General features: G+C 43.2%; 1 protein-coding gene across 9 annotated transcripts in view; it reads left to right on the top strand.

Moving 5' to 3' along the window:
• The window catches only part of Elmo1 (engulfment and cell motility 1), a 532,076-nt gene extending 518,950 nt beyond the window's left edge, over positions 1-13,126 (top strand). For all 9 annotated transcript variants that reach the window (XM_075970127.1, XM_075970130.1, XM_075970129.1 and 6 more), the window contains 2 exons: positions 6,439-6,516; positions 11,718-13,126. In XM_075970127.1, coding sequence (XP_075826242.1) covers positions 6,439-6,516; positions 11,718-11,918 — 279 coding nt within the window. In that variant the 3' untranslated portion in view covers positions 11,919-13,126. The remainder of the gene's footprint in view (positions 1-6,438; positions 6,517-11,717) is intronic.
• The last annotated feature ends 2,905 nt before the right edge of the window (positions 13,127-16,031 follow it).

Genomic DNA, 16,031 nt, shown 5'->3' with positions numbered 1-16,031 from the left:
TCTTGTAAAGCACTTGTGGGAGTTTCCATGTCAGAGAGATGAGGATTGTGTTGTCCTTAGACTCCAAAGAGCACTATAAACTGTGGCAACAAGTCCTAGGTTTCATGGTTTGCCTCTTGTGAGGCTGCCTTCCTTCAACACCAGCAGGGAGAGCCATATGTTCCGCATGTCAGGTGTTCGCTCTTAAGTCTCAGAGAGCACGGGCTCTGCTCAGCTCCAGAGAGGTTTGTGGGTATGTAGCACTTGAACTGAGCAGGAAGTCATGTGAACAAACTGACAACACAAGAGTCTAACCCAGAAGCCTGGGAGGGCTGGCTGGCAGTAGAGCAGTCTACCAGGGTTTGAACATGCTGACTAGGAAACGGGAATTCTGTAAAATACTTTCAGAGACGTTTCCTGCATTTGCCCCAGTTTGTGAGGGTCCTGAGGGCTGTCACTCTCCTCCGCACATTAAGAAGCTGAACAAAGGGACAAGTTTCGTGAGAGACCCTGCGGTAGTAAGTCAAGTGGGAAGTGATCCATGAAGACAGCTCATATCAACTTTGAGCATGCAGATGCTTAGGCACACACGTACATACACACCAGAAAGCACATACAATAGATCCCAAACATGTGAACATTCATGCATACACAGATACTAATACATGCCACACATATATTCTGCAAGAAAAAAAAGCCCAATTGTCTTGCTCTATTAACATAAATTATCAGTCTAAAGACCTGGCTCTTGTTTCCTGTTACCTAATATGTCCCAAAAAAAGAAGTTAGAAGTATACCTCCTCTTACCCTAAAATGCGGGGTGGGCAAGACATCCTACAGAAACAGAGCGATCATCCGAATCAGAGCTCTGCTTTCTCGTTAGGTAGTGTAAATCATTCGCCTCTTTCAGAATGACACAGATGTAGAGCTTGTCGGATTGGAAAGTTGTAACTATGATTTAAAATAGAAAAAGTCGACATTCTACAAGTGGTGTTTAAATGAATTGGTTCTGTCAGAATGGAAATGATATGGACTAGAAACTTAGATCGAGGTAAAAGCGGGAGTTGTATCAGAGAAAGAAAAGGTGAAAATAAAATAAAAACATCAGCTTTTCATCACCTATGCAAAAGACTGCTGAGTGTTCCTGAAGATCGTAGTAGAGAGTCTATTGCATGGTAAAGCAACTGGGTAAGTGGAACGAATGGGAGCTAGATTGAAGAGGCAGAGAGAAACTATTGCCCTGCTCACATTTAAAAAGAAGGCAAAAGAGGAGAGGGAGGGGAGGGCGGGAAGGGACAGAACAGACAGCTAGTGTCACCAGCGTGCTCGTGTCTATCAAGTGCATCGCCGATAACTTTCAGCACAGTCCAAGTGCATCAATGAAGAGACAACAGTTTTCAAACTGCCGTTTATACAAAAATGGATCAAAGCGTACTTATTTAATATACATTGTAAAGGCTCAAGCAAACTCATTTTGAAAAAAAAAAAAGAAAACAGAAATAACACCACAGCTCAAGAAGCAGAAACCTATATAGAGATAAGGGAAAGGATTGGCCTTATTTTTTTTTCCTAAGGAAAAACAGCGATACCATGGGAGGGAGGCTGGCCCGCTGGGGTCCGGCACCTTAGTTTTGGGGAGTTTCCAGGGCTTGGCAGCATGTGTGTGCAAAGGGCTGTGCTGGGTTCTTCTAACAGGTTCTAGATAGAGAACAAAATGTCCTGACCTCATATAGGGCAGACCATGTATTCTGATGGGTGTCCAGGCAGATGTTGCCCTGGATGTCCACATCTGGATGGTAGCAGGGTGTGAGGAGCACTGAGTGGTTATAAAGCTAACAACTGGAACTCCATGGTGGTTATACCTCAGGTCTTCACAGCTGGACAGTGCTTCACGGATGGTCCGTTTTCCTCTGGAAAGTTCATCTGATTCAGGGAACACAGAAGTTGCTTTGTCATCAGACATTCTGTGAATCATTAGATCCTGCTGTGGCCTCTTGCCCACAGGGCCTCAGGTGGCACCCTATTTGTGGACACTGGCAGTGGCAGGGTACTGATTTGGGGAAGCAATCTCTGAGCTGCTGTCATGGCAACAGGAACATGGAGAATGCACAGCAACTACAAATGAATTTTATGTTAGATTAGGAACTATATGTTATCTCTAAGAACTCCACTTTCAGTGTAAGTTTAAAGTGATGCGATGGAGAAAGACATACCGATTCTAGTCGAAAGAAAGCTGGGGTGTCTCTATTAACCTTACAGAGATCAGACCTTAGTTGAGAGGATATTATCAAGGAGCTGTTTCTCCTAGAAGACACCGCAGTCTTACCTTACACACACGTGAACTTAACAAGAAGTATCAAAATACATGAGTCTGGAAACTCAGAGCAAAAGGGGGCCTCAATGCTGAGGATGCACTGCCTTAATAACCAATAGAGATCAAGCAAGATGGCAATCAGATTCCTACTGGGTCTCTTATCAGCACCATCAATCAACTTGATCTGATTGTTGTCAATAGAATAATCCAGCCAGAAGCACAATGCATGTTCTTCTTGAGCTCACAAAAATATCCACTAAGATCCACATTGGGCCATAAAATCTTTTGTTTGGTTTTCACCATGACAAAAATGAAACGCTTTATTTTCTCAGAACAATAATCTCACAAAGCATATTCTTGGGTCACAGTACATTTAAAGTAGAAATCAATAACAGAATGAGAGTGGGAATGCAAATGTTTGGAAATTTAACAACATGCTTCCAAACAACCAATAATTTAAAGTCATAAGAGAAATAATGTGTATCAAGCTATATACAATTCAAAATATAAATTCTGTGGGATGCAGTGAAAGCGGCATTTATGAGGACAATTATAGTAAGTATTTAGGAGAAAAGCAAACCCTGAAATCATTAATGTCCCTATCGTAAAACACTAGAAAAGCAGAGAAATTTAATTAGAAATAATTGGATAGAAATTAGAGAAGAGATAATGAAACTGAAAACAGGAGAAAACTCAACAAAACCCAAATTGAAAAGATAAAGAAAATTGGTTATGCCGTAGCCTGAAGGAAAGAGGAGTAGAGAAAGGAGAAGACCCAGGTCACCACATGGACACAGATACGGAGATGGGATCTCGAGAATACAGAAGGGTTGAGAGGTTCACCTTTGCGAAGAGGGAACTCTCCGTGCTGCACAGATAAAAGGCAGCTTTTCTTCCTTTTAAACTAGAAAGTCAAGTGCATGGGTGTGCGGATGACCTGCTGGGAAATCTACTACTACATCTATGGTTGTACTTAACATCCGCACACATGCCAAACAGTATCATGTATCTTCCATGAAAACACTTAGCCCTTAATGTGACTGGGTAGATGGAGAACCCACTTGGTTATGGAAGCTCTGGGAGAAACGGCCAGTGTTAAGTTACCCAAAGCAATATAAAAATGGCAGCCAACTCTGTACACTGAAGATACACTGTAGAAATCTCTGTCTCATAGTGCCAGCCCATCATTTACCCAGGGAAAATGCATATTCAGATGCCTCCTTATGCTAAGGCTCCATTTCTCCGAGTGTCTCCTGACTCTGCATGTCTCGCCCAGAGTTAGAGAACCAAGTGCAAGGTACTGAGTTCAGAGACCTCAGCAGGTGAGGAAATGTTTAGCAATCTCCTATCCTATTCCCTCTCTCCCCACAGCGAGGCCCGTTCAAAGCCTTCCTAGTCGAGGCAACGGGGCAGTGTGCCTCAGCAGGGCTGGGTGGAGAGGAGCTGCTATGACCTCTAGTTTTTCACTTAATAAGTCCAGAAGGAACAGAAGACCTTCAGTGGTGAACAGCAAAACTCCCATGCATTAGGTATCTGTGAGTGGTGTGTGTGTGTGTGTGTGTGTGTGTGTGTGTGTGTGTGTGAGAGAGAGAGAGAGAGAGAGAGAGAGAGAGAGAGAGAGAGAGAGAGAGAGAGGTTCAGAGCAGGACACTGTCCCAGATCTGTGACAGCCTGTTCAACTGCCACCTGGAGCCTATCTTCCTTAAGGGCAGTTTGGACAGGTGGCAGTTTCTGGAGAGTTGGCCTAAGAGGTGCCATTGTTCCCAGTTTTGCATCCTCCCTTTTGGAAGTGTCAGAGAGCTGACCTTCACCAATGACTCACTCACAGCAAGCCAGAGATGTCAATAAAACCCATTAAAAATGATAGCACCCTTTCACGCAGGCACGCAGTTCAGAGAATTAATTCCTCCCACCCCTCCCAGGCAGCCCTGGTGAGATTAGAGTGGGAATTGACATCCTCACGAATTTCCCATTTCCTGCCTGTATTTATCAGGAATCTAGGTCGTGACAGCTCAGATCCTTCATGTCCTGACAAGTATATGCATGCCAAAGGAGGGCAAAGCCCAAGGTCACTGTGTCCCTTCCTGTGTGCCTTCTTGATTTCTGCACATCTCAGCTCCAACTCCCTGGTCGCCAGTGGCTTCAGCACCTGGGCAAGGGCATGCGTGTTGGCTGTGTGCTGCTCACACCAGCTGTTGTCACAGTTGCTACACAGGGTTGAGCAGAGAGACCTTGGTGCAATTCACATTGTCCTGTTATTTGCGAAGGGACATCCTTGTAGCTGGAGTTTCAGAACAAAGCCCCCCCTTTCCATCCTCACGTTCACATATGAGTCAGAGTCCTCCTAATAAATGGCTACCCATTACCACAACTGTGATCAATAGACACATTTCTCCTGCCTTTGTTCACGTAACATCAGATCCTCCTTCATAATTATCTTACTATTTGTGATTTCCTTAATACCCAAAGGAGCAGGAGAGATTTAATTTCTCATAACTTCCTTACAAGAAATAACATATAACTTTGGCTTGCTTGGGTAATTTTAAAAATACTCCCAAGAGTGGGATTCACGGTTGCCGATATGTGTTGTTTCATTGATTTTTTTTTTTAAAGATGACACCAACTTATGGTACCACTAGTATGACTACTGCCATTTTGATTATAAATTTAAAGGCCTAGAAATTGTTATCGAAACAGGTGCCAAACTCGATGGAAAATGTGCTTTATTATTGCATAACACCGCTGAAGGCTGAATGGAGGGCTGAGGAAGAAAGTGAATAAGAAATGAAGAGAGGAGTTTATGCAGATGTGCATCCATGATTCAGCATCCTTTTCCTCTAGGGTTTCTATTTCTGGCAGAGTGAGGGGACCCTTTGAATGTGAGATGCATGGCTGTCTGGGCTCAAAGCAGAGCTGTCCCCTCCTCGTGAGAGGACAACTGAAGGTGAGCCAGATGGAGAATTCCAGGAGAGCCAGAAGAGCTTGACAGGAGGCTGCGTTCAGAGTGGGTCCAGCTAACACAAGGTCTTTGGGGATTTCTTTTGGAAGAATTCTTTAATTCATCTGAAATATTCTTTCTGAGGCATTGTGATGTGAGTCATTTGCCAAAGGCAAATCCTCTCACACACAATCAAGGTGGAGAATGATGTGGAGAGGTCTGGCTTCCTAAAGAAAAAATGCTTTATGCTCAGTTTCTCAGCAGAGCTGCTCCCAGATCATAAAAGGGCAAAGGTCACAATCGGTGGTGCCAGCAAAGGTGCAAAGAAAATACGCAAGACCATGCATTACCACGGTGCAGAGTGCTGGTATGCATACATTTGACCCTTCCCGTCCAGGTTAGGAACTGAGGGCTTCTGATATGGGCTATTGATTGTTACCTTCCAGACACTTCATTCACTCTGCCAACTTCTCAAACTACTGGAGTGACTGTGCTACCCTATATGGGTATGACACCCACTCTAAGAAGTGTTTTTTAGTATAACATATGTATTTGATAAGATACTAGGTGTTTCGTCCAAATTTATCCACACAAAAGAAAGAAAGAAAGAAAGTGTCCTTTAATTCTTGGAACCTTTGGTCTGGCCCATTGAGCAAGTGCACATCAGTGACTGAGCCTGTCTTCTAACGCTGGCCTCTACGCTCCTCTTCCATATCCTACAGCCTCTAGTGGATACATCTTGGATTCTTATGTCCTTTGTTTATGGCGGTACAAAGATCCAAGGATAGGTATCAAGAGAGGAATTTACCCAGAAGTCTCATTGCCTCTGGAATAGCATCTATATTTCGTCCAATGGAGGTGTCTGGTGGGAGTGGCTAAGGTTGATTAGCCCTCAGTGCTGTTAAAGAGGGAGATACACAGCGCTGGCCAGGTGCCAGCCGTCTCTCAAAACCCTGCCCATCAAAAGGCAATGATAAGGCTTGATGTCTTCTTATGAGAGTGAGATGATTCATGCAGGCCTGTGCTGAATCCAGAGGACGATTCATACTGGAAACCTGGAGAAATGCATCCTCTTCTCCCACCAGCCTCATGGATGCTCTTCTAATACCAACAGAAGACGAGTCGTGTTCCATGTTTAAGCTCAACCATCTGTAATATTAAGAGCTCCCGTTTTGTTTACTGCGCTGTTTTCTCTGTTCTCTCACAGGAGGTGCTTGAGCTTGCTTTCTCCATATTGTATGACTCAAATTGCCAACTGAATTTTATTGCGCCTGACAAGCATGAGGTAAGGGGTCTTGGTAACGGGTTAATTTGTGAGAGAAAAATAAGAAGGAAAGGTTCTAGCAAGAAAGAAATGCCACTTCTCATTGAATACTGTTTGAGGAAATCATGAATAAAAGGGTGTCTATCCACATGGAGCAGAAACCTAGACAACCACCAGCTACCACAGCTCAGAATTCTTACCAGCTTGTGTCTTATCCAGCTTTGCTGTAACAAAATGCCAGACGTCACTTGGAATAACAGATTACATTGGACCTCTATTTTCTGAGGTTTGAGTCTGCGCTGAGTTGCGTTTAGATGAGTGCACATGGAGGGGGAACCTGCTTGCTTCATGGCGACAGGGAGGCAGGGAAAGGGGAAAGGGCCAGTGTCTCAGTATCCCCTATGTAGATATGCCCTCCAAATGCCGAACTCTTTCCAGTGGGGCCACCTCCTGAAAGTGCCAGTCTTTCCTAATAGTTCTCCTTTAACACAGTTCAGAGTCTAAACTGGAGGATGGTCATAAAGAAAACTGATGTGCAAATGACTCAGGCTCAGCAAGGGCTTAACTAATCCGGAGGAAGAGGCGGCCCTGGCTAGGGCTTTGATGCACATTGAATATTTAATCTTTGCTCTAGAGCTTCCCCAGATAAAATGGTGTCTCTATTCGTGGACCATCTGATGAAGTAGCTTCTCCACCAAGTCTCTTCAAGCTATTTTAAGAGGTTCAGGGCCGTCTCTACTGTTGGAATTTTATTTCCAAGATGCTTTTATTCCTTTTTGACATCTTGTTATATGTATAATTTGTTCCTCTTCTTGAAGCACACTGTCAGCTATATTTAAAATATTTAGCATAAGTCTAGGAAAAATGCATTTGTAAAATAAAGTAGCAGTTATGGTTGATTTAACTTTTTCTCTTGTAAATTAGACCCCAGCATCACGCTTGAAACTTTATTTTTAGGTAATACCATTCAAATTTTTGTTTTGCATGTAACTGCACAAACAGCTGTTAGAAGGAAAGGAACATTTTAATAGAATCTGACTTTTGTTCTCATTTCCCTGAGGAGAGTCAGTTCATTTAAAAGGTATTTAGCGTCTGGTTTTCAATGGTTTGAAGGTTTTGAATAAAATTATCCACCCCAAAGAAAGAGGAAAGATTAGACACAAATCCTGCATTTAGAATGGTGCTTAAATATAATTGTGTCATTTGACATTTAGTTTGCAGAAGGGTAAGACTTTGTCTTCATCTGTCTGAAAATAGATACATAGCCTCTCATTTCTGTTTTTAAATAAAGTTGCGGTTATAACAGGCCAACATAGCCAAGATATATAAGAGACATAGAAAACGACCAAAAATAGAAGAAGTTGGGCTGTTACTTAAGTCAGTTCCAAGCTATTTTCCCCAGCATGTGTATTAATTCCAGATATGGAGAAATGCTTGGGATTGCCAAAAGTGTGTGTGTGTGTGTTTTAACATAGCTACCACTTCTTGTAGATTCTATATGCTCGTGAGCACTTCCAATTTCTTCAAAATCATTTTCTTCTCATAATTGCTACATAAAATAGAAGAACATTCTGTTACATATGCATCACTTATCAAATAGCGGGAAAGAGGCCTCCCAAAACTGAATACTTGGCAATGAATGGATGGTAACAGGGGTTACCTGAAGGATAGCTTGGTGGGCAAAGTCTTTGCTGTGCAAGTGTAAGGACCTGAGTTCCAATACCTAGGACCCATGCAAAAGTCAGGCACCGTAGCACACGTCTAGGGCTTCTGTGGTACGATGGGAGGAGGAAAATCCTCAGAAGTTCATGGGGCACCAGCCCGGTGTGCACAGCAGTGAACCACAAAATAGTGACCGTCTCTAACAAAGAACTAGATGAGGACTGACACTTCCATCCTGTGGTACACACATACACACACACACATAACACACACACAAAGGCTCTCTTGCTCTTTAACTGCTACACACATGCACACACACACAGAGGCTCTATCTCTTCCTCTTTAACTGTTATACACACAACACACACACACATAAAGGCTGTCTCTCTTGCTCTTTAACTGCTACCCACACAAAGACACAAAGTGGTACACACACACACAGGCTCTTTCTTCCTCCTTAACTACTACACTCACACACACACAACACACATACACAAAGGCTTTTTCTCTTCCTCTTTAACTGCTACACAGATGCATGCACACACACATGTGTACACGCACATTTGCAATTACACAGAATAATTATAGGTACCCTGCAACTCTCCGCACCTGCCCCCATTAAATAGAGTACAGATTTATAGTCATTTTACAGGACAGCAGTCTCCCTGGGCTGGTATCAAGGAGGCAGCAGGCTGCATTCTCTCTCTCAGAGGGAGACTTGTGTCCTTACCTTTTTTCTACTTCAGAGACCACCTACATCCTTGGCCCCCATCAGTTTCATCAATGACAACTTGAGTTCTCTCCTCAAATCATTCTCACTTCCTGTTCCATGGTGAAATCCATTATCTTACTCTCTTTTGACCCTTCCTTCTCTCTGACATTAAGGGCCCTTGGAATTACATTGGATCACCTAGATAATCTAAAATAATCTCTCTCTTATGGTCAGCTGGCAACAGCCTCGATTTTCCCACGTAGCCTAAGATTGCCCAGAGTCCTGGGAGTAGGATGTCGACATCTGTGAAAGATGGATGGTCCATCTACCCCAAGCAGCAGCATCATTACAGTATCACTCTTCCCCAAGTGTCTTGTTGATACTTCTAGTCAGAAGCCTAAGACTTTTCAAACTCAGCTTTTAAATAATATCCGTGGCGCTTTCTTTCTGGTTGTCTTGCCTCTGTTTTCAAATTTAGCATCCACAGATGATTGATGCCTAATTCTTGGATTCACTAGAGTTTGCAAAAGGCTATGTCTCAATTCTACCACCCCATTTTTATTTATTAGTGAAATATATGCAGAGAATCAGGTCTCAATAACATTTTGCATCCTAAAATTGGAATGCATGATGGCAGGACAAATACTTGATTTCTTTGTAAATTTTGAAGATAATAAGCATTTCCTAAAGAAGATCAAGAGGGTTTGTTTGATGTTTGAGTATCATTTTGAAGTCAAAATTGAAAGATCTTTTGTGTCTTTCGATGTTATTGTTGTCTGTATTAGTATCTTGGTTACCCTAAGTTGTCTTACGACTCTTAACAACATGGCTCCATTTCTTTGATGACTTTCTGGCTTTCTAGTAGGACAAGATAGTCCAGGTTCACCTTGTATGTTTCCTGCCTTTTCTCTGTCAAGCCTAGTTACTTTTAATAGGAATTAGTAATTGGCCACCACAATCTTGGTAAAAAAAAAGATAAAATTATTACAATTTGGTTATAATTTTTAGGCTTTTTGGAAAATAGAGCTAAAGGTGAGGGTTTTTTTTTTTTTTACCATAAAATATATCATGAAATAGTGCTGGGAAATCCAACTCAAATTCAGTAGTACCAGATTTTTCTTTATCGGTCAATGTAATTTTTGATGAAAAGGTCATTGCCTGCTGCTTCTCAAAAAGCAATGTTCCTGTGGGTTAATCTGTACCAGGAAGGTGGCCAAGGCTGGGAAAGCTTTGTTCAAGGGACAATAGTCCCAGGACTTAAGGATCACTGTGACATGCTGCTAGAGCTGTGAAGGCCTTCTGGAGCACAGCACTCAATGGTACCCACACCTGGGTGTTTGTCAGAATGGCCTGAGAAGCTCTTATAAAGAAAGTCTCTTCACCCCGACTGGCAGAATTGGTTCTCTCCAGGCTGGGAAGTAGGTCCCTATTTCTCTCCTTTTTTGCGAGCAGATAGCTGGTTGGAAATGGTCAGAAAATGACTGAGATATTCATGAGCACACAGGTGCTTCCGGAAGTGTTTTAGCACCACACTGGAGTCTGGGGTCACACAGCTGAGGTAGAAAGAAGTCTTCACAGCTTACTGCTGCTCCCTGGGCATGGCTCACCTCAATGTCATTGACGTGCATAGTGGCAGACTCTTCATCACATCACACACAGCGGTTGTAGCATCTATTGCTTCTGTTGAAATGCTGCATCACATAGCGGGCACAGCCTAAGTAACCATCTAGCATTTTGTCTCGTCACTATCTGGAATTTTAACTTGACCCAGTGAATACAGGAAAGGATGGAATTTATAGCAAATCAATATTAGGAAGAATTCCAAGCCGGCAAGAAACAGGACAATTATCGGCATAGACTCCTGTGTAGGACCAGGGACCACCTATCAGGTGAATGAGCAGCAACCAATATACAGGCAGTTTTTTTTGGTTTTGGTTTTGTTTTGTTTGTTTTGAAATCTTGGCTCTTTCTGCAAGCACCAATGGTTCTCTTTTGAAGTTAGAGCAGAACTCTACTTTCTGAAGGGGAATCTGCCAAGATTAATGTAGGTCTTCAGATAAATGAGACATGGTTCCTTCTCCCCAGAATTTTATAGTCTGCTGAAGAGGCAAAGACTGGCATTCATTTTGTAAAGAGAAAGAAGAAAACCTTAGTAATGTACTCCAGAGTGTTTTCCAAGCAAGATGATGTCCGCAGGGATCAACCACTCGAACCCCGGGCACTAGAGATCCAGATACAGGAGGTCCTGACAGGCAGTCAACCTATATCTTCCCAAGATAACAGATGATGTTAGCCATTTTGGTTATCAAACAGTGGGCAACTGAAGGCCAATTTCTAGTTCTGTTTTGCTAAGAAGTACGAAGGCTACCTTGGCTCCACAATGAAACTGAGTTGCCAGTGTCTATGCTTAACTATTAGACATGGTAGGAAGGCATTAGATACTAAACAGGGAACTATAATGGGTATCAAGAATGATGTGCTGCTAAGTGCAGACATATTGGTATACATTTTACATGTGTCTTACAGAGAGCTATCCTATTGCATAGTCAAGAGAATTCGATTTTTTGTGTCCATAAGGAAACATTCTTGTAAGAACAAGCTTTGGGAGTTGAGTTGCCTGAGTTACAATCCTACTCATTCCATTTCCTCCTACATCACTTCATTCCTCTGTGCTTTTGTTCTCTTAGCTTTAAAAACGTACGCGAATAGAAGTCTCTGCTTCATAGAGAGGCTATGGGCATGAGATGAACACGTAGACAGTCTGGCATATATCGTGTACTTAGTTCCAGTAACTGCTGGGCCTGTAATTGTCCTCGGTGATGTTCATTGTCACCTTCTTTCCCACCAGTATTGCATCTGGACAGATGGGCTGAACGCGCTGCTTGGGAAGGACATGATGAGCGACCTGACGCGGAATGACCTAGACACCCTGCTGAGCATGGAGATCAAGCTCCGCCTGTTGGACCTGGAAAACATCCAGATCCCGGATGCTCCTCCACCCATCCCCAAGGAGCCCAGCAACTATGACTTTGTCTATGACTGTAATTGAAGTGGCTGGGCCTGGACACATTCCTCCTAAACTGGAAGATCTAGCTATGAGCAGAGAGGAGCGCAAACACACCCACATGTTGGGACCATTCTTTGGTGGTGGGAAGCTGCAGGTCAACCCTTCCTTTGGCCTCATTTTTAGCCCTAGCTTTTTTTTCTTTTTTGGCTTCTTACCATCTCCTTGAATCTACTTCCTGACTCAGTATTTCAGATCACTCCACTGCTACCGCACACTGGTGGGTCATGAGCAAAAACCACCACTAGTAAGGAAGTCAATAATCTTCTCATTCTAACCTGATGTGGCCATGTCCTTCTGCCCTTCTTCCTTCTTGCCTGGAGTAGGAAATCCAATTAGCCCCATGCTGCCCCAAATTTGCTTACTAAACCATGAAAAATGCCTAAGGCCGGAATTGGGTAAAATAGCTCTGTTACTGGACAAGAAGACCAAAGGCCGCCACCTCCTACCCCTTCTTTCTAGGGTCAACTCACATCATCAGCTCTCTGTGAGTTGAGATTGCTTTCGCATCTCCTCTCTCTCCCTTCCTGGCCTTGACCTTGCTCTGGTCCACTTTGGTTCCGTGTGTAGCAGCAGCAGCCTCATTCCAGTCCTCTGCAGCACCAGGTCTCCCAGACAGTCCACAGAGCCCATGCCTGCTCCTTGTCTGCACTGTGACCATGACCATGACCAACCTCTCTGTCACACTATCTAGTCTTGGGCCTCCTCTCCTTATTACCCCAGCCCAGACCTGCCTTCTTCATTTCTTCAAGCTCCCAGCAGCCCCTTAGCAGAAAGCACAAATGAAGTTAGTAATCCTGCACCATCTCAAATAGACTAAACCTAACAGCCTCTAAGGCAGCTGGCTGTTGCTATCCAACGGTTCCATGTCACCTTGTCTTTGGGGCTCCTGCTACGACCCGGGTTCTCCAGGGTAGTCAAGCTGTCAGACATCCAAGTTTACATCGTTGTAATTATTCTAGGTCTTTACAATTTACGAGGGTTTGGGATTCTTTTGTTTTGTTTTGTCTTTGGCTTTGTTTTTGTATAAAAGAGTCTAACATTTTTTTGCCGAACAGATATATATTTAATGAAAAGAAGAGATACATAAATGTGTGTACTTTCCAGTTTGTTTTTAATTATTTTAATCCCAAACATCTTCCTGAGAATAACATTCCCTTCAACATGCTGTGGAATAAAATTAAATGTGACGAGTTGGGGAGCTGGCGTTTTGATTTAATAATGTGGGTGCTTGCTACTCAGTCTTTAGCATCACCTGGGAGCTTGTTAGAGATGCAAAACTAATCAGCCCCTCCAGACTTCTGAACTGGGCTATGTGAGTGGGTGTTCGTTTGGGAAGGTGCATTGATCATTGGCTCTAAGCACAACCCATATCCTTTCTAGGAAGCACACCCCAACTCACCAAGGAAATGAGACTCACTCTACATAGGTAGGATCTGTTCACTTTGCATTGCTGCCTCCTCAACACACTTTCCCATTATTTCCTCCTTACCAGTTCGTGGTTTATAGAGTCAGTCCAATTAAAGATGCTACTGACACTGAGGGGAACACGTTTAACAATGGGAAAAGAATGCAAGCCCACACTCCTGAAATCAGTTAAACCAAAACCAAGTAAGTCTAACAGTGAGCTAATAAGTTAATGGTCAATGCCCAATAGAAAATTCTTCCTAGGTCAGCTAGCTCCCCTGCAAGGGTCCTACGGATCACAAACTCTAAAGGCTGGGAAAGATGACAGAATTCAGTACATTGCAGCTAAGCCACTCTGAGCTGGCAGCCAAGCTGTAGACACATGCAGGCAACTGCTCTTTATGGCTGTCAAAATGGTCAATTACAGATTGGCCTGGGCTCAAATGACATGGTCCAGAGCATGCCATAAATTACAAAATCTATAGTCATTCACAGGGGTCATTCTTTACACCAGAGTGCCCACACCTGAGTGTCAGGTTGACATTTCTTTCATCTTTAGGCTCGGATGTTATTAACACACACATCCTTCCTGCCAGGATCATCTGTTGTCCTACCTGCTGTGTGATGTTAGGTAAAAGAAAGTCAATAGAGGCATACCACTTTTTATTTGGAGGTTTAAGAGATCCATCTGTCCTATGGCCTGGCTGAGAAGAATTCATCCCCTTATGGTATTCCTACTTTGTTCCAGTAATAGAATTTTTCTTTTCCATTGCCACTAATAATTTTACATATTTGTTGTACAATACAGTGTTTTGATCCACGTGTACACCGGGTAAAGATAAACCCTCTCCCTTGCTGTAACCTTTTATCTCCATATTCAATACACTGTAAAGTGAAATCCCTTCTGGAGAACTTGAGATGTGCAGCACCTTGTGAGCTGCATCCACATGACTGTGCTGCAGAACCTCAGAATGTATCCCTCCCTTGTCACCACTGTCATTGTGCCCGCTGGCCCATACATTCTCTGCTCCATGTTCTGCTCTCTCCAGCCCGCAGTCTGTACTCACTATTCTTCTCTCGGCAGCTCCGGATTTCATGGGGGCTTTCATTTTCTGTACTTGACCTGATTTCATTTGCTGTCTTCCAGTCCCACCCATGATGTTGAAAGTGGCTGTATTTTGTCTTTTTATGAATGCATAATATCCCATTGCCTACACATACCACACTCACTCCGCATCGCCTAGCCTTTGCGAATCCTGCTGCGGTAAATGGGAGTGCAGGTTTCCCCAACAAGCTGTCATTTCTTTTTTGTATATGCTAAGGATACACCTCTTCACACATCGACGGCATCCTGAGATTAAGCTGTCATTGCTCTGTATTTATTTTGTGGCAAGGTGGCAAACGGTTGTCACTCATATTCACCCACCTCACCTCTCTTGAAGCTGCTCAAGGCCTTTCTCACACATAGTGAGCCCAGTACCTCCAGTTGGGTTCTTCTAGCCCAAGCAAGCATGGTCCCTTTAATGCAGAAAAAAAGCAAAAAAAAAACAAAAAACAAAAAAACCTGTTTGGCGTGAAGTCCGATTAATCTAAATTTGCTGATATTTTAAGAGCAGAGAAAACCAATGGTTACTTGAACCAAAAATGTGCAGTGCTAAATGTTCTGTGAACTCATGTGCAAATCTTCCAGTTAGCAATGAAACATTTTTGTAAGTCATTTTGTCACATAAAATCAGAAAGCCTCAGCCCAGTGCAGCAAGTGAGATCAGGTGAGTCATGGTAGGGCACATCTCTAATCCCAGCGCTTGGGCAGCCAGGCCGATCTCTGTGAGATCAAACCTAGTCTGGTCTACATAGTGAGTTCCAGACCAGCCAGGGCTACAGAGATGAGGAGCACACACCAATAATTTGAGCAGAAGAATCTCACATTCAACATAAGCCTGGATTACACAGTGAAACTTTTCCTCAAAAAAAATTACAAAAGATAAAAAATAAAAGCAAACACTGTGGTAATGGAAAATGAGTGGCAGAAAATTTAGTTGGGTCTTAAAAGAGTAGAGATACTCACCATTGAATAAATGAACCATCCAGGTAAAACAAAGAGTGTAGAGGCAGGAGGTAGGAACACCTGTGACCACTCAGGAATCAGTCAAGCCTCTCTTGACTGGCAGATAGGGTACACACAGAGGCGAAAGTCTCTAACACTGAAGAGCAATGGTTCTCACCCTTCCTAATGCTGCAGCCCTTTAATACAGTTCCTCATGCTGAGATGTCCCCAACCATAAAATTATTTCATTGTAACTTCGTAACTGTAGTTTTGCTAGTGTTACGAATCATAATGTAAACATCTGACATGCAGGCTATTTGATAGTTGACCCCTGAAAGGGTCGCGGCCCCCAGGTTGAGAACTGCTGCTGTAGCAGAATAAAGTCATGGATGGAGAATTCATGGAGAGAGGTGGCAGGGGACTTTAACTTGAGGACAAAATAAAATACTCTAAGAGTGTTGTCTGTTTTGGGATTCGGAAATACGAAAAAACAGCTATGCCCAGGATAGACTGGAGTAGAAGAAATTGGAAGCAGACATAACAGCAAAGATGCTATTGAGGTAGTCCCAAGCAAGAACCTTCGGGGCCCAGACTTTCAAATCTACACTTGGAAAATGGAGGGGGATGAAGTCATCGAAGAGGCA

The sequence above is a fragment of the Microtus pennsylvanicus genome, chromosome 4 (genome assembly GCF_037038515.1).
Source record: "Microtus pennsylvanicus isolate mMicPen1 chromosome 4, mMicPen1.hap1, whole genome shotgun sequence".
Classification (NCBI taxonomy): domain Eukaryota; kingdom Metazoa; phylum Chordata; class Mammalia; order Rodentia; family Cricetidae; genus Microtus; species Microtus pennsylvanicus.
This window is presented reverse-complemented; position numbering and strand designations above follow the sequence as displayed.